Source organism: Amaranthus tricolor, chromosome 7 (assembly GCF_026212465.1).
Source record: "Amaranthus tricolor cultivar Red isolate AtriRed21 chromosome 7, ASM2621246v1, whole genome shotgun sequence".
In the NCBI taxonomy this organism is placed as follows: domain Eukaryota; kingdom Viridiplantae; phylum Streptophyta; class Magnoliopsida; order Caryophyllales; family Amaranthaceae; genus Amaranthus; species Amaranthus tricolor.
In genome coordinates this window covers 23,982,307-24,007,074 of record NC_080053.1, presented here as the reverse complement: position 1 = coordinate 24,007,074, position 24,768 = coordinate 23,982,307, and the positions used below count along the sequence as shown (strand labels likewise).

Genomic DNA, 24,768 nt, shown 5'->3' with positions numbered 1-24,768 from the left:
AAACAACTCATGTAAAGATAAAAAACAAGCTAGATAATAGAATAAGAAAATCACTAACCTCTTCTAATTCTTTAGCTACCGAAATATACAATACACAACAATTCTGTGCGTTATTTATAGAAAATATGGCGACAATACGGCGATGACAAACGCATCGCCATCTTCTCAAATTTGAAAAAGCGGTGGCGACCAAATGGCTTCCAACCAACCATCGCCTATAGTTATTAAAATAAAAAAAATTACGGTCTACATGGCGAGGGACTGGCGACCAAGCACTTAATGTCGCCAATGAAGTTTAAAAAAAAGAAATAAAAAAAAAATCATTTTGGGGATAAACTGGCGACCACGTAGGCCGTTGCCAAATGTTAAAATAAAAATGTAAAAGATATTGTCTTCATGGGCGACCAATTGGCGACCACTTTGCCCGTCGCTACGTATTTAAAAAAAAATAAAAAAATTAAATGCTTGTGGCGACGGAGTGGCGACCATGTTTCCCGTCGCCAATTTGCATTTCCAATATGCGACGTCACCGTCCGTCGCCTTTCCGTCGCCAATGTCGACCATCCCACCGCCTCGCCATTTTTCCATCGCTATTTCGATAGTTATTTGTAGTGTTATGTTGGATTATAAAGATGACCCTGTAATAAAATAAAAATATCTAAATCGAAAGAATTATTTTTATTGCAAAACAAAAGTTTATATTATTAATCAAACCTGAATTATATTGAAATAATTTTCTAAAAAGTAATATGTATTGTAAATTTGTATTATTAAAACTCTAAAAGGACCACATATAATATAACACTTTATTTATCATCCCAAAATGAGGAGAAAATATTAAACCCCCACAATTAGCTCAAAATCAATAAATATAAAATCAGTGGAGTATACACATACGCAATGTGTTAGAAAAATAAAAAAAATTATTAATTTAGGGGATTAGTCATAGAAAAAGTGATCCCACAAGTAAATTAGAAGTATTAATTTGAAGTATTGATTAATGCTTAAAATTAAAAAATAAAACTAAGTTCGTGCATCGTGTAATTATTGCAGTTATGCAAGTTTCTAGTTATTGGACAATGAATAATTATTGTAAAGATTAATAGTGACTAGTGAGCTTAGTGGCTGACTGCTTGTCTTTCTTACAAAAGACTTGTTTTTGAATCTTAACATAAGCACCAAAAAATGTTATTTTGTCCCTGGGCATAGTCCATCTAGCCCTTGTACTAGGCCAGCCATGCCCTTAATAATCAAATACTTCCTCCGTTCTCAAATACTTGCTACGTTTCGTTTTTGGCACTATTCATCGTTCAAGCTTATATTGTATATTGTGGCTAATATGTAGGTAAAAATATAGTCAAGTGGGATCTTGTTTGAATCGTCTAATCGTATACTTTCATAATATTAACTTTTTATAATTTTTAAAAGTGCGTAAGTCAACATATAAAATGAACAAAATAACACATTGTATTGCGTAAAAAGTCAAATATAGCAAGTATAATGGAACGGAAGAAATATATTCTTGAGCTGTATAGAATCATAGATTGGTTAAATAGTAGAATATTTTTTCTCTCACCTTTATATAGGAGTGTGATTCTCATCATTTACACGAACATCAATTCCCTCTCTCATTTTCATATATAAAGGATTATCCTTACTTCGACCTTACCCTAGAATCAAAAAGTACTATTGCCTTGTTTGATTAGCAAGGGGTTCAATCTTATAATTTTAAAATAAGAGGTCGGATGTAGTAAATTAAAACACTTAAAAGACGATTTTTCTTATTATTTTCCGATACTTTTAACTGTTTAGACCTCCAAATTAAGCCCTGTGTATGAACAACCACAAAATATTCATTTTAAAAGTCAAGAACTATCAACAATTGAAATTGCATGAGTGTGGTGACTGGTTTTATAGACAACCACTATAATTTTTTTTGCTTTGCATTGTATTTTTGTTTTTATTTTTGATGTCATTATTATTAATTTTTCCGTACTAACCATATTTTCTTGTATAGTGATCCCCTCTATATTGGGTATTCTCAAAATTGAAAAAAAAAAAATCAAAAGAAAGAGATGAATTACTATTATTTATATAAGCACGTGTATATACAAAGTATGAACAATGGAATTACAAGTATATATACCTTAAAATGTCAGCAAGAAAATAACGTATGAACAATAATTATATATTTTTAATTTTTTGAGTACTATGCAATGTGTCTAAAATCATAAATAAAATGTCAGCAGAAAAATTCAGTATGAACAAAAGAAAAAGGTGAAGTATTTTTATTTTCTGTAATTACTTACCCTTATTCTAATAAATGTTTCATTTTTTTTTGGATGTAATTAAATGTATTATTTGATAATGAAAATTTAGAAAAAAGGACAAGAACTATATGAGACCATATAGGAGTCAATATGACAAAATAATAGGTCAACAGTAATAAATTTAATGACGGTGTAAATAGTAGGATTGCATGAAGATATATAAGGAAAAAATAAAGTTGTCAAATAAAAAAGGCAATTAATGTAAATAAACTAAAAAAAAGTCATTTAATTAAAATAGAACGAATTAAAAAAATGTCTATAATTATATGCTCAAACTAAGAAATAAAATTAAAAGTTAGAATAGGTTGATAAAAGAGCAGTAATGAGTTGTTTAGCACATGAAATTTCAAGAATAGAATGAGATTTTGGCCTAAAAAATTTAAGTCTTTGTTTGTTTAAAGGAAATAAGAATAAATATTGGAAATAAAAAAAAATGAGAAAGTCCATAAGATAAAAGTCTTGGGGAGGCAGATAATTTATATGAGACTTTCATTTTTATCTCTTTCTTCCAAATCTCTAACATGACAAATAAGAAATAAAATTTTTTTATCTTTAAAATTTCATCTTAAAAATTTTATAAGTCTTATTTCCTTGCGCCAAACAGACAAACACCCTTGAGAGATTATGAACCAATAGGATTACATTAAATTTAGCTAGCCAAAAATAAAGTAGTCACTTACGTAGTTGGCCTTCGTTTTGAGATTATTTATTTATTACTATCCATTTTTATTTATTGTACTGATTTTGTACTATTTTTGACATACTCGTACTCTTTTAATTTTATTCATATATTTATATTCTCTCTATCTTAACCACTCATTTTTATTATCTATTTGTTTTTTGTCTTATTCTCCAATTTAATTTCTGTTTTCATTTTTCACCAGATGGTATCTATTTAGGGCAAAGAGACAAATCTATATTTGATCATACTTCTTTTGTATATTTTGTCTTTATATTTTATATGTACGTTTATTTAAAAAAATATTGATTTGTGGTAATAATTTGGTTATATAATTTAGGAAAAATGACTTAGAATAATCTAACGTTTTACTGATTGTTTTACAATAATTTCAACTTTTGATTAAACATCAATAATCCCAACCAAAAGGGGTGTTTGCTAAGAATGCACCAAGGTAATCTCTTATATATACAACAAGTCATTTTGCATAAAAAAATAAAATAGTAAATACAAAATTAAAATTAAATGTATTTTAAAAATTAAAAAGAGAAATCAAATAAGTTCTTTTTTTATTTAAACTTTTAATTTTAAATTTTTTTAGATTTTTTTATTTTATTTTTCTTTTTTAAACAATTAAGCTGCAAAAACTGGTTACCATTTGGGTAACAATATTTGTGGATAAGTGATTCTAAAATGTAGATTATTCATGATTAATTAAAAGTTGCGATTATTGTAAGATAATTAATAAAAGGTTGAATTATTCTGGACAATTTTTCCTATAACTTCCTATAGAGTAAATAAAAGAGAAAGTCTTGTATGGATTTAGTCCCTACTATTTTAGTATAAACTTATCGTAAAAGATATTAAAAAAATAAGTATTTTTACTTGACAAGTACAATTAATTACAATCATTTGGATGAAAAGGAAGAGCAAAAGCAAAAGTGAAGAAGAAGAAAGGTCCAGAAAGCAAGGGAGTTAATCTTGGGTTTATAAGGGAAGACGACAAAAATAAACGGATAAAGTGCAAAAATAAACCATAGTTAGCTAAATTTCAAATTAAATGGATAGAAAACGGCAAAAATGTCATTAATGTCACGGTTGTTACTAGCATTAAATTTTGGGGCTACCATTGATAGTCGAAAAAACATAAGAGTACCATCGATAAAGTGTAAAAACTTAGAGGTATTATTGATAATTTTTCTATTATTTATTATGATTATTTATTATAGAATAAGTTTAAGTGTTAGGCTATTATTTCATTAAATAAATAGAAGTTTGGGGAAAATGATGCATTATTAGGAGAATTTCTTAATAATTAAGTATAACGTTGTTGTTCATGAAATGACTTATTCGAGAAGCTCTTCTAGAATATTGGAGTTAGGGATGGTTATGACTTATGGGTCAAACGATCTTATTGGACCCGCTCATATTTTTAAGGTTTGGGTCATGTTTTTTTGATGCTCATGGAACCAAATTAGATTTAAAGCTCAAATATAAAAATAAGTACTTTTAATGTTATTTTTTCTCTTATCTTTCTTTCCAACTCTAAAATTCTCATCTTGTTACTAAAAGGTTAGTGTTTATTATAATTTATTATTGATGTAATGTTATTATTTTGTTTAATGTTATTTTTTTGCCCAGTTTTTGATGTTTTCGACATATTTTTATGTTTTTTTTTATATTTTCGAATAATGGCATTTTTGAAACATCTTTAATGCTAATATTTTCCAGTTTTTTCTTATATTCATATTTAGTCTTAAATCGTTTTTTTTTTAATATTTCAAGAACAATCGAAAGGTCAAAGAGCTACAGCCTACGAAATATTTACAAGAAGCACGACAAATAGAATTCAATAATCAATTATGGAAAGCGGTGCAAATGGGAAATGTTCAGACTGCCTATGAGACTTACCAAAGGCAAATTGAACAAATTCAAAGAGAACGACAACTCTTTTTTCAAATTCATTCAATCCCATCTCAATTTGTATCAACCCCCTCCTCCAAATGAATGATTAAATATATGTACTTTTTGTGACTTTGTACATAAATTTTAATTTTATATATATTTCCAGCTTTTTATTTTTATTTACTTGTTTTATGTGTATATATATTTATCTTAATATTACAACAAATATAATATATATATATATATATATATATATATATATATATATATATATATATATATATATATATATATATATTAATTAAAAAGAGAGGCGACCAAACAGCTAGGAAAACGTGCTCGCCAGCATGGCGACGAAACAGCTACGAAATGTTGGTCGCCGAAAGGCGACCAAACGGCTAGGAGAATGTTGGTCGCCAACGTGGCGACGAGCTTCTGGTCGCAATTTGGTCGCCCTATGTTTCTGAAAAAATGGCGAGGAAAAGGCGTCCACTTTAAGATTAGCGACGAAAGAAATAGCGACCACCTCGCTTCTCGTCGCCAGCCCGTCGCCCGGCCTACTTTTTGACCGTTTAGCTATCAAATGGCGACGAAATGTGTTGTCGCTAATTCGATGGTTATTTGTAGTGAGTTTAGGTTTAGGTTGAACCTAAATCCAAACTCAAATTCAAACTCAGACCTTAATACAGACTCGATACCTGACCCTTAAACCCAAATCCGAATTCTTAATATTTTAAATATAAAAATATAAATTAAACTAGTACCTTTAGAACTTAAAACCCTTAAAGTAAAAATTGTATATTAAAAACGTCGAAAAATTCCAGGTGACAGCCTTAAAGAACTCTGCCACATAAGATTTGATTATTGTTTGATTCTTATATTACATGCCAAATGCTTTTAAAAATATGAATAATTAAAGTAATCATCATATTAGTTGTGTATATGTAAGCTAAATTTATTGAGTTGAGATTTTTGACCCAATTAATTAAAAAGTTGATTTGATTTGATCAGTTTATTAAATAGGTTATGTCCAGGTCAAAATTTTAAACCTGAAACAAACCTGTATAATCTATTTAATTCGACGAGTTAATTTCGAATTAAATCAATAAGTATAACTTAAACTTAATTCATTTAATATTTTCTTATTTTTCATAGTAAATACAAAATAAACAACAAAAAAATACATTTAAAATTAAGGCTAAAAAAATTCGATGTAATCAATGTCAAAAACCTTAAAATGAAAATAAAAACTATAAATAGGTTAAGTGGGTTGAATTCAGGTTGACTTGATCTGTTACAGGTCGGGTTCTGGTCGTGATTTTTGACCCAATCAACTAACTGGGCTGCGTTTGGATCAAAGGTTTTATATGACCCGAACCCGACCCAACCTGATCAAACAGACCTAATTATTACATAATGAAAATTTACCTAAATTATAAACTAATTATTTAATTAATTTTTAAAAATATTCAGCAAGATTATATTCTATATATGTATCTAAATAAGGTAAGATAATTATATGAGTATAGTATAGTGAGTAGAATTAATCAACTTAATATTTAGCCATATTTTGTTTGTTTCAAGTTTATTCTGGGTAAATGTTTTACAGATGTTTAGGTAGAATTCGTAAGATTTTTAGTCATTTAATTTTTTTGTTTATAGAGATAACATGGTTAAATTCAAGTATTCTCTTTAATTTTTTTTTTTTGCATTTTTAAGGGTGAATAGAATATCCTAAAGGAGGTAAATTTAAAGGGAATTGAAAAGCCTGTATAAAATATTTATTCAAAATATTTTAATTATTTTTGTTTTAATAAACATATACTCCTTTTTGTGTCTCATTTGCTTATATAGGTTTACTAATGAACTTAATTTCTAAAATTCTTTTTAGAAGTGTTCTCTTTTTAATGTAAATGAGTTTTTTAAAATTGTTTTTAAGTGGTTATTGATGTTTTTAAGACAAAATGGTGGTAGAAATTTTTTTACAATATATATTTACATTATTCATTAAATTTTTTATGTATATTTTCATATTAACAACTTCGTACATTGAACCAATTTTTAACTAATCTTTTATTAATCACCGGCCAAATATTTAAAATTTATATTTTATATCTATTTGTCGGCATTTAATGTTCAATTTATACGTATTAATCAGGCTAAAATATTCGTGCATTATACTTCGATATATATGCACTTATATAGCGTTGATAACCCAACTAAAATTGAATTAGAGCATTTCATATCTAGTAATTAAAACTTAAAAGTACCCAAAAAGTGAATTGCATGTAAGCCAAGAGAGAAATTCAAATTAAATTTTGAAGTATATATTAAAGATACTGTATAAATATATTTATAGGATTTTATTAGTTTTGTCTTGATGTAAAGTTTTTATAGAATTTTTACAATTTTATGATGCATACTTAAAATGTTAAGACTCAAAATTTGCTTTAAAATGCGTGTAAAATGTAAAGTGGACAAACAAAAAGGAGTGGAGTGCATATTTTGTTACTGATTTCCAAAAATATAATGATTAAAAATCATTATGATTAATTTAAGAAAATATTATAAAAAGCTACCTATTCTATACCACCTTTTGAAAAACTACTTCTTTCGATTTTTTTTTTGCGAAAAACTACCTTATATGAACAAACATTTGCAAAACACTACCACGTGACAGAACCCATTTGCTGATAGTCAAGCTTAGGTTTGATCAAACATGTTTTTTGAAGGTGATGTTACTAAATGTGCTTTTCCCTTCAAATTTGTTATAATTTTCCCTCTAATTTCCTATTCTTCCCGTTTTTCCTTCCTTGAGCGCTTTTATTTTCATGTTTTGAAGCAAATTTTTAGCCCCAATTATTACTAATTTTCCCATCTTCTTCATTTAATCCTTGTTTGCTATGTTTACACCATGCTTTCATAATCTTCAACGGGAAAATCTAAGGTTAATAAGTATGGTTGTGGTGCTTCTTTTGCAAAGAAAACTCATGGACCATGGAGAATCTTGAAAGGAGGTTCAATGCATGCAAGTTTTTTGACTCGAATACCAATTTAAGGGCTGCAGCAGCTTTATTTGGCTAGATGAATCTAAAATGGTGGGTTGGCAAAGGGAGGTAACAAATACACTTTTTGAGGAAAAGAAGCAATTGACAATCAAAGTAAAGATTTTGACTTGAAGGGTTTCTTTTTTGGAACATAAAAGGAACATGCCATTACAGAAATTGAGAAGATTAAGAAGAAAATGAGGACTTAAATCATACTTTATAATGTAATGTACTACACTCGATTTCAATGATTCAATTCATAATGATAATGATTTTTAATCAAATTTACTACATTCCTCAAGGTTTGAAGTGACAAAGAATAAAACAAACTACTACTCTTAACACTATTTTTTTACTTAGCCACATTACACAACTTGGGACAACAATTGAATAAACTAACTATGGCCATTAGACATCAACAATGTACCCACAATTAACAACTTCTTCAATGGCAAACAATTAACCACCGTACCAACAAAAATGGTCATATCCATCACCATTACATAATAAAATTAACATTTAACTACTAAAAGTGACTAATAACCCTAACCATTTCTATCCATCAATACCACCATTATCAATCAAAATTAAACACTTATCAAAAGTTTCTATAAAGTTGTCTCAATACCAAAATATCACCAAAATACATAGTACATACTACCTTTATTTTCACCCCTAATACAAACTTGAACTTATTCATGTTCAAATCATACTTCTATCAGTTACCCATTACAAATTCTATCAAGATATATTTAATTTGAACTAAGATTAATAAATTTACCCAAAACTTTACAATTAAACCACTAATTTAACAAGAAGAAGAAGCTCCCAAAAATGAGGGAAAGACGGGAGGATGCGCACGCAAAGGACAACTGCCGGCTGCTGGTGGTGGCGTGCTGCGTGAGGTCGCAGTGAGTTGAGCCGACTACTGGTGGCAGCCGGTAGTGGCTGGGGCCGGTTCTCTTGTGAGGGAGATGGAAGAGGAGGGAGAGAACAAAGGGAAAGAAGAGAAAAATGTGCGGGGGGAATGAGATGCAAAAATGACGGTTGGTATGGTGAGGAAAAAGTGAAACATTCAAAAAAATAAGAGTTTTTAAAAACTTTAATAAAAAAATAAGCTTTGTTAAAATTTTATTCCCAAAATAAGTGTTCGTACATCCAAACCTAGGCTTAGTGTATACTCGCACTTACTAACAGCGAAATGAAAAAAATAGTTAAAAATTTAGTCCACGGTCAAGTCGCTGTTACTAACAGCGACTTAATAGTAATGTCGCTGTTACTAACAGCGACTTTATGGTAGACAGCGACTTTATGGTAATGGTAATTTCTGCTGAAGCTAAGGCATGTATATTCAAAGTGAAATGAGGAAGAAGGAGGTTCAGACGTTAGAACACATGAAATCGCTGTTAGTAACAGCGACTTAATAGTTTGACCAGTCAACCATTAAGTCGCTGTTAGTAAAAGCGACTTGACCCTGGATAAAAAATTTTGACCATTTCTTTCATTTCGCTATTAGTAAGTGCGAGTATACACCAAGCCTAGGTTTGGATGTACGGACTCTTATTTTGGGAATAAAGTTTTTGCGAAGCTTATTTTTTGATTAAAGTTTTTGAAAACTCTTATATTTTTCAATGTTTCGGAAAAAGAGGGGTAATCAAATTAAAAACCGTAACCTATGTTTATTTGGTTATTTTATTTACAAGGCCCAACAAAATTAACTCTAACATATACTTAACTTTATTTTAATAATAATAAGTGACCACTTAAATAAAATTTATAAGATTGTTATTATTGAAAGGGAAAATTGTAGAAAAGATCTAGAAAAACATCACTATTGTGAAAAACTACCTAAAATAAATTATTTTGTCGAAAAATATCTAGTAAATTTATTTTGTTTGTAAAAAAATAACCATGAACAGAACAGTTGGGATCTCCGTTAGCTTTTCAAATTTCAACAAAAAAGTAAAAAAAAATTCAAAAGTTTGAATAAGCACTTTGGTTTCCAATACCCACTTTCCCCAAATCAAACTGAGAAAAAAAAAACAACAGCTTTAACTTAGGGTTTTGAAATGTTGAAGAGACCCCATATGTATTGAGTGAGGAAGCAATTTTTTTTGGAAAAAAGCTACTGTTTTCGAAAACCCTTTTTGAACTGCTATGGAATTTTCGAAATGCAATAAAAAGGAAAAGGATAAGTAATTTCGAAGCCTACTGTTTGTGTTGAAGCTGGATTTTCGAACTGCAATTTAAAAAGGAAGAGGAGAAGGATTTTCGCAAGTTCTTTAATGGTGAAGGATTTCGAAAGCTACTGTTTCTGTTGAATGAGGAAGAAGATGAGAGAGCTGTTTTATTAGAGTTCTTTGTTGGCCGCGTGATCTACACATGAAAAACTAACGGAAATCCCAATTGTTCTGTTAGTAGGTATCTTTTCACATACAAAATAAATTTTCTAGATATTTTTTGACAAAAAAAATTGTTCTATGTAGTTTTTCATAAAAGTGATGTTTTTCTAAGTAGTTTTCAACAATTATTCCTTATTAAAAGTATAAATAATAACTAATATAAATATGTCATAACCAATATATTAAACAAACATTTTCAAGAAACCATTTAAATTATTTTACTGGGGTCAAATAATTGTGGGGTGTTACATTATCAATTTTAGAGAATATTACAAATCATATTTTAACAAATTAACTATTTTGCAAACTAAACTTATCCACCTAGTGCGTTGGTTAGAAAAACCAATTAATCAAGCTACATAATCGAGCTTTGTTATATCACTTTTTTCAAGTAAAGTTTTAATTCGATTCTCGTTGTTCTTTTTTTGGCTCTCTCTTTCCCTGATTAGTACTTACTTCGTTCTGAAATACTTGCTACATTACAAAAATTGATATTATTTATCGTTCAAGCTTATTTTATATATTGTGGCTATTGTTTAAGAAAAATGTAGTCAATTAGAACCTTCTTTGAATCGTCTAATCGCATATTTTCATGATATTAACTTTTTATAATTTTGTTATGTATGATTTAATATAAATCATCAAAATAAAACATTGACTTGCGTAAAAAGTTAAATGTAACAGGTATAATGGAACGAAGGAAATATATAGAGTATTAATCATGGACTTTAAAAATTTATTATCAGTAATTAAGCTGATAATGACGTAGAATTCTTACGAAAGTGTTAAAAGCAATGAAATGATGATGCACATATGAACAATTAATTACTTAATTAATCCATACATACGCAATTAGTCAAAACTGACGAAAAATCCCCAAAAAAACTATCTTAGTCACAATCAAAAAAGGTTTTACATTAAACTACCAATATGAAAACGCATATATAATAATACTAATAATAATAATAATAATAATAATAATAATAATAATAATAATAATTAATCATGGTTCTTAGCAGGATAATACTACCTTCTTTACTTAAAATTATTCTTATTTGTGATTTTGCGTTTGTTTCATTTATTGGATCCCTAAAAAATTTTTATATTTATATCATAAATTTTAGATATAATTAAAAACTTATGTATTCCCAATTTAATATTTTAGTAATGCTTATAATTGTCTCTACATATTTTCCATTAACTTCATTTTAACATTTTTATATTGCTTATGGTTTACACATGTTTCATACTAACTTTATTTAAATATTTTTTAAATACTTGTGGTTTCCATTGTTTTCGACTAACTTTACTTTAATATTTGTTTGATGTTTACGGTCTCCACTTTTCTTCTATAATTTTAATATATTCAATAAAAAAAAACTCAATCTTTAAATATCGCCACCCTTTTCATTGCGTCACCATTTTTTTAATTAAATTATTAAAATGCCCTTACATATAATTTTGTATAAAAAAATTTCAATCTTACCCTATAACACTTTTATCTTTCTAAAAATAATTAATTCTCGCTAAAAACTTGTTGATTCAAAGCTTAGGAATTTCAATTCGTCATCGACAATTTGAGGTAATTTCGAATCGATTTTTCGTTAAATAAATTTTTTAAAAAATTGGAAAAAGGGGGGAGTCGTGTGAAACGCGCGACTAGGCCGCAGATGAGTTGCGTGAAACGCATGTCTAGACTGCGGTTCAGTCATACAAAACGCGCAATTTCACCGTGGTACGGTCGCGCATTTCACGCGACGCCTCTGCGGCTCAGTCTCGCGTTTCACGCTACTCCCCCTTTTTTTATTTTTTATTTTAACAATAGTGATCGATATTTACCGAATCGTTTTGGTGATCAGATGCATTACATATAATGTTTCGATGTTGAATATTTGTACAATGAGTTTTTTTAGAAATAAGTTAGAAAGATAAAGTTATGAAATTTATTAACGGCGATATTAAAAGTTCAATATATAAAGGGTGGCAAACAAACACATTAAAAAATATGACAATGTTTAATAATGCCTTAAAATAATATTAGCGAATTTTTCTTGATCGTCTACAAACTTGTTGCGAGAACAACTTTGACTGACAGATTAAAGATATCTTTAATTAATTATCTTCTTCATAGTGTTTTCCTTCTATTTTTCGTTGGTGCTTTCACAAGTCAATGGAACGTTTTATTTGACGACGACTTTTCTTGGAAATCATATATACTAATTACTAGGTAGACCTTTTTGACTGATGCTTTATGAAAGCTAATTCAAGTAATTATAATATTATGGTGATGATCAAATCTTGTTTAGTCAAATAAAATTTTAGAGTTGATTTTTTATATAACTCTTTCACTATATTCTAATATTGAAAACCTAGTAATGTGGTTGTTTGGTTATCATTTGTTGACTCTTGATTGTTAAAGGATTTATATGGATCCTTTGATGAGCATAGTGTTTATACTTTTTAAAAGCTTTTTAGCTATGTAATTATTAATTATCTTCTAAAAAATAATTGGTAAATTAGATATATGTGGGGTAATAATAATATGAAATTAAAAGTCACAAATTAACATTTTATTTTAGTTAACTAAACCTCTTATAGTTATTTAATTCTATTATCTTTTTGTTTCTTATATAACTTACTCTTCTCTTAATTAAATGCTATAGTTTTATTAATAGATTTTTGAATTACTTGTAACACATTCCGAAAATAGTAAGTTTATAGTATTAGTACCTTTCAAAACAAAAGTTTATAGTATCAATATACGTACTAATTATGACATTTGTCATTTTTAGGGAGCTTTGACAAATGAACTTATTTTAGTTAATAATAATTGATTATATGAAAATACTTACCTAATATTAAATTTGATGTTTTTGAATTGAAAGTAAATTAGGTAAAGTATTTGTATAATTTATTATAGCAATTCTACATGTCCTATGAAATCCACTACAGTTTTATTTTTGACTATGACTCACAATCTTTCTTTAATTGTCATCCACCCATTTAGTAGGAGGGCATGACCATCGATTAGCATGGGTAAACCGGGCTATTGCCCCGACCCTTAATTTTTTAGAGTTCAAATTTTTTTTCACTTATGAGGTTGATATTATCTTGAATTAAATTTAGATTTAATTTACATTTTGACTAAATAATATATTAGTTATTAGTGTTTTTTTTTATTAAGTAGTTTAAATATGAACAATAAAAAAAATAAAGGAGTATAATATTATTTGTTACACCTTCATCTTTTAGGTGCCATTTTTAATTATTTTTTGCACAAGGGCCTAAAATTGAACGTGATAGGTATTGAACAATTGACTTATTATATTGTTGGCTTTATAGTTAGCTTTTGGTTTTTTTTGTCGGTCAAACAACTAATAAAAGTAATTGGTGAATGACTTTTAAGCTAGCAGAATAGTTAGCTTATATGCCCAAACAAAAGAGCTACTCTTTGTAGCTTTTCATTGACTTTTGTCCTTTAGCCTACTTTTAATAATAAACAACCAATAGAGCTGTTCAAAAGTGACCCGACCCGAAAACCCGAACCGAAACCGAAAATAAACCGACCCGAAATGTGTTCCTTTTTTAGGTTTATTGAACCGACATTACCCGACCTGATGTTATACCCGAACCAGTTGACTACTGAAAATGGGAAAACTAAACTCGAGATGAAACCGATTTTTGTAACCGACACAACACCGCTAACCGAGATTACCTGAACCTAATAATGACCGACCCGAGTCATATCCGACACGTACCATGCTCGAAACCGAACTTGATCCGCCTAAAATCGACTTAACCCAACCGAAGTTTAGATCGAACTGCTGTAAACCTGAACCAATTTTTAACATAGCAGTATTATCGACTCATATTCAATCATCTTATTAGTTATTCTAATAAAGTGATAAATATTTTAATAAAATAAATTTTATAAATACATGGTTTCATATATTTAGAGTTAATAATCAAATTAATGTTTATTTAACTACTTTTAATCGAATTAGAAAAAAATTGATAGAATTTTATAATTTTAATTTCCAGTCAAACAAGTAAAATTAACAATGTAATAATGATCACTAATTGATTTGCATATCAACTATTTTGCTTTAAGTGAAGGGAACCTTATCATCAATCAAAAAATGACTAACAACTTAATCTGATACTGACTCAATCAATAGTAATTAGTAATTAGTAATTTGTAATTCCTAGCCGAATTCTACTTGAAAAATACCTGCACCCGATCTGTATCCGTTAAAACCGAACCAATTATTAATCGATGACAACCTGAGACCGACTGAAACTTGACAGGAACTTCAACCTACACCGAACTGATGCTAACCTGATAGCTCGAATAACCGATCTTCAACCGAGCCGTGACTAACCGACCCAACCCGAGTGTGACTCGCCGTAACACGCTTTCGAAATTTAACCGATCCGAAATACAACCGCCTGAAACCGACCCGATCACCCTAATGAACACCTCTAACAACCAACAACTAAAAATAATTTTGGCCAAAAAAATCTCCATAATAGCTGGCTTAAACGACCGGTTTATCAATCAATATTTTCACATCGTCAAATAAGCCAACATATTCAGCACACAACTGCAACTAACATGCATTTTATGAACAAGTCATTTATCTTTTCCTCTCATCCAAATATTTGTTCCAGTTCCCCACATATCAAACTTTTTTTTACCCATTTTTATCTTTTTTCTTGATTTACTCAAAATTTTCCCTTGTAGACATATAAAGTATTACAAATTGTACTTGTAGTCATTAAAAAGGATTGAATAGCGGCTGTTGACCAATCTTTTTTATTAGAGATGCAATACAACTGACATGAGGGCTTGACATTGGTGCTCTTGACATCAACACAAATGAATTTTCTTTTTTTCTAGCTGCTAGAGTGTCTACACTTAGAGCTGTTACATCTGGCTGCATGAATTTAAGAAACAGAATTACTATGTATAATTTTTTAAGATAATTATAAATGCTTTCTTGAAAAAATTTAGATTCTTCAATGAGAAAAACTTAGATAAATGATCAATACACACCTTTGAAACACTAGAATTAAAATACAATGGTTGAGGACCCCTTGATGAGAAATCAGCCTAATGAAGTTATTGCTTCACCAAAGGATACAATTGGTGTCCCAATAACATAATTAAATTAAAAAAATATAATATAATATAAATAGCTACGAATATGGGTTCGTGAGTATTACTTTTTAGGAAGGTCATAGATAATCAAAGAACTTGCCTGGTGGAGTTGATATAAGAAAAAAGAGTTTGACCATCATTATAGCTAATCAAAGCAGTAGAGACAGCGCGAGGTACACTTGCGAACAATTCAGATCCTACTTAACAAAGATAAGTCCAATACCTCTAGCCTTTTTAATATTAATACTTGTTACAACTTGAACGTTAACTGTTTCATTATAACCACATACTACTATCTTTCTAACCACTTTGCTGGCATCTAAAGATCCATCTTGACAATGTAATCTGAATTATAGATGTTAATTAATTTAATTTATATTAGAAAAGGCTATCCATTTAATTGGTTACAATTTTAGCAATTTGAGCAACTCACACGTTATTGATATTAGCTCCAGAAATGCGTGCTTCCATACCGGTTATCAATGGATTAAACTTTTTTGAATCAAGTACTTGTAAATTAAAGTATTGTGATGCCTACATAGTATTACAATACATACATTTATTCATTAATTAACTTATTATTATTATTATTATTATTATTATTATTATTATTATTATTATTATTATTATTATTATTACTATTATTATTATTACCCTAACGGTTATATTTTTCCCAAGTAAGAAATTGGAAAAGAACTCTCTATCAATTGTACTAGCAGCAACTGTTAACACCCATGGATAGACGTTCACAACAATCCCAAGAGCAGGTCCCGTGTTCCCAGCTGATGCAATTGTTAGGATACCATTTTTCATAGAACGAAAGCTACCAATGGCAAATGAATCCATAAACCCTTGTACTTTAGTTGCCCCAGATAGATTAATAATGTCAACATTATCATCAATGGTAGCTTTAAAAGCAGCTAATAGATCCATGTCGCTACTACCTAATGACCAATCAACCTTGTAAGCAACAAGTCGTGCTTTGGATGTCAGTCCCATCGCAGTCTCATTTGCTAGCCCATTCCAGCTCGCTTCATAAACAAAACTCCCTCTTGGTGTTGATAAAGTGTAACTTTGCTTCTTCGAAAAAACCTTTATAGAAGTATCCTGCCCCTATAAGCTTTCTGATGAACATACATAAATTATACTTCAACAAATAATACATACCTATATATTCATTTAATATTAGTAAATTTAAATACTACCAAACCGCCTAGCTACGTTCAATTACAAGGTAGGGATAGGAAAAGGGTTTGTTAGAATTGAACCCATGGTCTACTCTTATCTGGGAAAGACCAACTGAGACAAAACTCGATTATCTAATAATCAATTATTCCAAAATTTAAATTAAAGAATACATTACCAATCATATACTTACCTATTGCACTTGAACATTGTATCATGCTTATTCGCACAAACTCCTTTGAACTTTTTCAGAATAGGCCCTAAACTTTCGTCGAAAAAGCTAATATGTTTTGAGTGCACACCTAAACACACATAAATGTATTGTTAGTCGTATTAGATTAGTAGTATTAATATATTATTAATTGTATTAGTATATTAGTTGTTTTATAGTCGTGTAAGTGTAGTATTATTATATCGTATAAGTGTATTATTAGTTGTATAGTCATATTAGTGAAGTATTAATATTTTAATAATCGTATTAGTATATTATTACTCGTACAAGTGTAGTATTAGTATATTATTAATAGTATCAATATATTATTAATCGTAGTAGTGTATTAAAATATCATATTAGTGTATTATTATTCCTATTAGTATAGTATTAACATATTTTTAATCGTATTAGTATATTATATGATTGGAGTAATTTTGACCACTAATATAGGTTACTATTCAAATTAATTCCAGTAAACACATTACAATTTGAAACGCTCTAATATAGTTACATTAATTAGTGTGTATGAGTTGCATGACCCTTAATTAACAACAATAAAGTGGGCTATTGGCCAGGGCATCAACTTTATTAAAATTCTATATTTTTTAGGGGATTATGGTAATTACTTAAATTTATAATTTACTATGGAAAATTAAATTAAGGTTCTATTAGGTGAAAAGACCCTAAAAACATCCTAGGCCATCCAACCACCTTACTAAAAAAAGGTTTTATTTAAATAATATAAGTAATCCAAAGTTACTTAATAATAATAATAATAATAATAATAATAATAATAATAATAATAATAATAATAATAATAATAATAATAATAATAATAATAATAATAAATTATTATTATTATTATTATTATTATTATTATTATATTATTATTATTATTATTATTATTATTATTATTATTATTATTATTATTATTATTATTATTATTATTATTATTATTTATGAAGTAACATGCACTAATTAATAGATAATAAAACATTTATTTAACACCAAATACACTACATAGATAACTAATAAAATTTAAGCGTAAACACTTAACTTTAACATACTAGAGAACATACACATTATAGATATAATGATACTCATAAAAATTATGATTAGGTTTTGAGCAGATAGATGATCCTTTTGACTCGAGAAAGACGCCGAAAAAATTATCAACTAGTCAGTGGTTCAGCAAGTCCCAGCCAATTATTCCGATCTCCATTATAGGCTTGAGAGCTTATATAAAAGGGGGCAATTTCTTATCACAAACTTCCATGGGCGGTGATGATGTAAGATCTGGCACCATTGACGTACTCACACCAGAGATTGAAGCTACACAAAGACTTCACATGTGCTCACTCCTTTCCAACATTTGCATGGCTTTTTGGTCATGGAATTCCTCCATCATGTCTTTTAGAATCATATTATAACAGTTTTGTCCCATTTCAATGAGTTGTAATCGAAAATGAAAAAACTGAACCCGAGCTATAACCGATTATTCTAACTGACACGTAACTATTAACCGAAATTACCCGAACTTAATAATGATCGACCCGAGTCATATCTGACCCGAATCATGCTCAAAACCGAATTCGATCCGACTAAAATGGACTTAACCCCAACGAAGTTTAGATCGAATTGTTGTAAACCTGAACCAATTTTTTACGTAGAAGTATGATTGACTCATATTCAATCATCTTATTAGTTATTCTAATAAAGTCATAAATATTTTAATAAAATAAATTTTATAAATACATGGTTTCATATATTTAGAGTTAATAATCAATGGTCAATGTTTATTTAACTACTTTTAATCGAATTATATGAAAATTGATAGAACTTTATAATTTTAATTTCCGGTCAAACAAGTAAAAGTAACAATATAATAATGATCACTAATTGATTTGTATTTTCACTGTTTTGCTTTAAGTAAAGGAACCTTATCATCAATTAAAAAATGACTAACAACTTAATCTGATACTGACTCGATCAATAGTAATTAGTAATTCGCAATTCGTAGCCGAATTCTACTTGAAAAATACCCGAACGTGATCTGTACCCGGTAAAACCGAACCATTCATTAACCGATGACAACCCGAGACCGATTGAAACTCGACACGTACTTCAACCGACACCGAACTGATGCTAACCCGATAGCTAGAATAACTGATTTTCAACCAAACCGTGACTAACCGACCCCGACCCGAGTATGACCCGTCGCAACACGCATCCGAAATACAACCGAATCGAATGACACCCATCCGAAACCGACCTGATTACCCGAATGAACACCTCTAGTTAAGGTGATAGTTGGGGTATTTTAAGTAGTGTAAGTGGGGGTATTTTGGTCATTACTTGTGTGAACAAAGGGTAATTTAAGTAAAAAAATCAGTGATAAAAAAGAAAATGGAACATGTAGGGTGAATTTACCCAAAAAGGAAATAGGATAAGTAAATTGAATCGGAGGGAATATAAATAGATTCCATTTGGATCCAACTATCCAAGTTATGATCATTACCACATGATTTAGTAGCGAGGTAACGGAAGCAGCTATGACACATACTCCCATTACCTACACACCTTTTAGAAGATTCATGTCACATGTGTAAATTTATGTATAAGTACTATTCCTTTTTAAGTTGTTTTAATTTGTCATTTTTTATTGTTTAATTTGTTTATGACATAAAAAATATTTTGATTTATATTATAAATTTTGGACTAAATTAATATTACTAGTTCCAATTTTAATATTTTAATAAGGCTTATGTAACAAAAATATCTTTCACTAATTTTATTTTAACATTTTATATTACTTATGATCTTTACATGTTTTCTACTAACTTAATTAAAAATATTCTTTGTTAATAGTTGTTGTCTCTATATTTTTACTACTAACTTTCTTTTAATATTTTTAAAATTTTTATACTTCTGACATTTCCTCTATCAAATTTATCTATCACTAAAATATTATATCTATTATCTAAAATATTTTATTTTTTTTAATTTTCGTAAATATTCCTTATGGGTACAACTATAAAGAGAATATTAGCTGCTTTAGTGCTTGTTACGTAGAAGCCTCATCCTATTAGCCATACTCATAAAAGAAGTCATGTACTACGTATAATTAGGTTGAGTAAATTGTAGTAACACATTAGCTGCTTTAATGATTACAATTGTTGATAATAAATATATTATTTTAGTGATTTGATAAATTTGATGGAGGAAATGTCATGAGTATAAAAGAACTGGAAAATATGATTGATAAATATTTTAGATAATTGATAAATTTAAAAATATTAAAAGAAAGTTAGTAGTAAAAATATGGAGACAAAAACTATTAAAAGAATGATAATCATAAATACTAATAACAGAACTGAAAAATATTATAATCATAATTATTAATAAAAGAACTGGAAAATAACTATGGTGACTTCTTAGAGTTTTGCCAAATGTATTAATTTAATAGGACTATAATTAATTATTGCGTGACAATTTACTTTCCTAAATAAATTTAAAGTTAAATTAGGTAAGTATTTTTAATAAAGGCATAATTGATTGCGTGGAAATTTATATTTCTAAACAAATATAAAACTAAATAAAATAAGTATTAAAAAATTTCATTAAATGAATCTTTATACCAAAATAAGAAAATTTAAGATGATATTTGTTTTTGTAATTATGTGCAATTTTTTTTAGTTGATACACAAGTACGTGTTCTCTCTCAAGGTCTAGTTAATTAACAGGAGCCTTAAAAATAATACAGCTCGCTAACGGTAATTAATTACAACAATTTATAGATCAATGTAGTAAATTTACGAATTTACAACAATCTAAACTTGCTTTATTACCTAATACACTTCGTTAATTATTTATCCTTATAAATCTTAACACGAAATCACAAATACAAATTCATTGTGGAATATAATTTCAACCATTTCAACAATAATTGTCTCAACTTAAGTTTCTTATCTTGGTATAAAGATTAATGTAATAAAACTTTTAAATTTGTTTAGGAAAATAATTTTCCACGCAATTAATTGTGGCTTTATTAAAAATATTTACCTAATTTAACTTTAAATTTATTTAGGAAAATAAATTGTCATGCAATTAATTATAGTCCATCGAGCTTGAACTCAGTGCATAACATCATCATCCTTGATCCATCTCTTCATTGTTCTACATTTAAGCTATCTAGCTCCAAAAAGTATACGTACATATAATTGCATACTTACATTAATACACCATAACTCTAAAATGCTAGCTCCACAAAGCATGTTGCTACAATGTACATAACTCTACACATGACTTTTCTAAAAGGTGTATGGGTAATTAATAAGAGTATGTGTCATGGATGCTTCCATATTAGAGTTGTTCATGGGCAACCTACTCGTCAGGTTCGACCCATTCGGCTCGAAAAACGGTTGGACTTGGACAACGTTTTTAAAAAAAATTAAATTTGAATGGATAATCCCTGCCCGCCAAGATAAATGGGCGGGTAGCGATGCCAAAAAATACCCGCCAGCCCGCTAAGTTTAATATATTAATTATCATATAATTAATTCAATTGATATGAAATTAGTAGTCTAGTGCCTAGTACTACTAGTCTACTACATAGCACCCTTTAGTTTTTGCGTTCATACCCACTTTAATAATTTTTTTAATTTATTATGATTGTAGAGTTATATGTCTGAACTTCGTACTCCGTAGTAAGATAAATCGATGATGCAATGTTTTTGTTGGATTATCCAACATAATGTTTATGTTCATATAATTTGAGTATTTTGAGACTTTTTATGTATTTGGAGTATTTTGGACAATGTATTGTATTTTAATTGTTATTAAAACTTAACTTTATTATTTGTATTATATTTTAATTTTTATATAATAAATACCCCCTACCCGCGGGTCCCGCTCGGTTTAAAAATGGGCGGGTAGCGACAAAAAAAAAAGCCCGCATCGGGCTTTTGAATATTTGAGCTTGCAGTTGGATTTTTTACGTACTACTCGGTCTGCTACCCACCTAAGCTCACCCATGAACACCTCTATTTCATACACCTCGATAATTCCCGCCCTCCAAGATAAATGGGCGGGTACATTTTCTGGTTTAACTGTATTAACTCGTAATTTAACGGCCTGTTTGATAGGTGGTAATATAATTAACAATGTTATTAAATATCTTAATTGTCATACATTACTATAATATGCTAGGGGTTTAAATATGATTATATACTGTTATTTACTAGATTGAGTGACTATTGCATATGATGGATAACTATTTATGAATTAATGTTGCTTTATTGTACTTCAAAGAATGTTAGCTTATTGTTTATGCTTCAGATATTGATATTGATGAATATTTGTTTATATTTTTGATAGATTATTACATGTTTTAAACTTAAAATATTATTTAGGAAAATATGGTTTTAACTTTCATTAAGGGGGAGATTGAAGACTCAACTCCATGAAATGATGATAATTAAAATAATATGATACGGATTGGATCATAGGCCACAAAATACATTGAGTCGGATACCCACCAACGTGTTATATTAAAAACAAAATTAGTTCTAAATGATTAATGATTTTTGCCCTCTTAGTAAGAAATAGTAGGCACCAATTTATAAGTTAAAAAATTTATAATGAAATCTTTCCTTAGTCTTTGTCACTTCTTACACAGTTACATCGTCACTCCCTCAATCCTCTGCATATTATACTTCTTTATCATATAATTTTCAAGTTTATCTTTGTTCAATGTAAATTTTGCTATTTTGATTGTATTTAAAAAAATTATGCCGCAAATTATTATTGTGTTGTTGCCCGACATATTAAAATTATGACAAATAAATCACAACAAAAGACAATAAATTTGATTATATATTTAATATAGTTATATTTATCGTTTTATTTGTTTATTTCGAATAAAAAGGCAAGTGTTTCGTACATAAAGTATACAATACAAAATTATGAGTATTTTAAATTAAAAAAAAAAACTTACCAATTTATGCTAATAAAAACAAATATTACATATATATATTACGAAGTTTTGCAACTTCTAATAACACACTTCAAAATGAAGTTTGACATAAAAATATATGTAAAATTATTTGATAAAATTTTTTAAAAAATATTGTTTTCATACAAAATATAAATGACTTGCATAAAAATAGTCACAACCTAAATCATATTAGAATTAAGCATTGCATTTAAGTAACCAATAGAATCTTTTAACCATCTCAAAATATCGAATAGACTAATTAAATAATACTCATTTAATAAATAAAATTGTTAAGATTTTAAAAATAATTGAAAAAACGAAAATAAAATATATATTTTCTAATAAAGTAACAACATTGGAGTTAAGAAGTAGAAGAGAAAATGATTATGAGGTCAAAGCTATATTAACTAAATCAAAACAATCAATACATTATAATAACAAATCACTGATATGAATTATGATAGAAAGATGGATAGATAATTAATTATTTATGAAGTAACATGCACAAATTAATAGATAATAAAACATTTATTTAACATCAAATACACTCCATAGATAACAAATAAAATTTAAGCGTAAACACTTAAATTTTAACATACAAGAGAACATACACATTATAGATATAACAATACTCATAAAAATTATGATTAAGCTTTGAGGAGATAGATGATCCTTTTGACTCGAGAAAGACGCACAAAAATTATCAACTAGTTAGTGGTGAATCAAGTCCCAGCCAATCATTCCGATCTTCATCACAGGCAATACAAAATGGGACACGTTCTCATCACCAACATCCATGGACGGTGATGTCGTAAGATCTGGCACCATTGATGTACCAACACCAGAGATTGAAGCTACACAAAGACTCCATAGTTGCTCACTCCTTTCCAACATTTGCATGGCCTTTTGGTTATGGAATTCCTCCATCATGTCTTGTAGAATCATATTATAACAATTTTGTCCCATTTCAATGAATTGTTGGCAGCATTTCACATTCATATGTGTAGTAAAAAACATATCGTTTCCTATGATATTGAAAGCACAATCATAGTTTATTTTTGCAAAGCATGATAATAATGGAGAATCTAAAGAAGGATTAGGACTGCTACTTATATCAGATTCTGGAGAGGACACCGGGTTTATTTAGACTTATTTCACGTTGTTATTTGATTAGCCATCTTTTTTATTTTCTGAGATTAGGAGAGATGTTGGAGTTTAGCTTAAAAAAACAAGCTAAGTCACCCCCACTATATATACACATTACAATTAGAGATGGGCTACTTTTTTTTCTTTTTTTTTTGAAAGAAAGGAGATGGGCTACTTAAATTCTAAATCTCTCTCAAAAACTCTGGTATGAGACCGTCTTACCGTAACACAAATTTAAAATGGTTCTTTCAAATTTGAACATCCAAAGTGGATATGTTTATATATTGAGTGTCAATTATTTTAACATCTAAAATGTCTTGTGAAAGATAATACAACTAAAATAGATGTTTTTAATTAATTTAGTTATAATGTTTAGTCCAATTTAAAAATAATGTCTCATGTTGAAATTAAACCGCCTTACATGAGAATTTATCAATACTCTAGTGCTATATTTGGGAATAATTATTTCATTTGCAAATATAGATTTGACTCAAATTTTGTGTTTGGCAAATAACAAAAGTTCGAATTTGAATTTGAGTCAATCCAACATCGTTATAAAAGTAGTTAAAGATAAGGATTTGAGAATGACATCCCAAACCTTGTTATTCTTAAATTCTTTATTATGATATCGTAGTTGAAATCTGAAATCAACAATCTGAAATGAAATTTTTTTTTCTCTTTTGATTTTGGTTTTTATCTTTACC

At 28.5% G+C, this 24,768-nt stretch overlaps 1 protein-coding gene across 1 annotated transcript; it reads right to left on the bottom strand.

Moving 5' to 3' along the window:
• Positions 1 to 5,239: 5,239 nt before the first annotated feature.
• Positions 5,240 to 16,523, bottom strand: LOC130818629 (subtilisin-like protease SBT4.15). Its single transcript, XM_057684791.1, has 7 exons — positions 16,179 to 16,523; positions 15,958 to 16,058; positions 15,772 to 15,869; positions 15,621 to 15,721; positions 15,420 to 15,476; positions 15,205 to 15,300; positions 5,240 to 5,563 (listed from the first exon to the last, which is right to left on the bottom strand). Exons 1-7 carry the CDS (start codon positions 16,521 to 16,523, stop codon positions 5,240 to 5,242), a joined length of 1,122 nt encoding a protein of 373 aa, XP_057540774.1.
• Between the last annotated feature and the right edge of the window lie 8,245 nt (positions 16,524 to 24,768).

Bases quoted from the DNA above. Each gene is read 5' to 3' on its own strand.
- LOC130818629 (XM_057684791.1), bottom strand. From the start codon at position 16,523: ATGGGACTGACATCCAAAGCACGACTTGTTGCTTACAAGGTTGATTGG. The intron at 15,477-15,620 runs GTTCTTTGATTA...TAACTTCATTAG, and splicing joins ATATCAACTCCACCAGGCAA to GCTGATTTCTCATCAAGGGG. The intron at 15,301-15,419 runs GTGTGTATTGAT...AAATTCATGCAG, and splicing joins TTAATTCTAGTGTTTCAAAG to CCAGATGTAACAGCTCTAAG.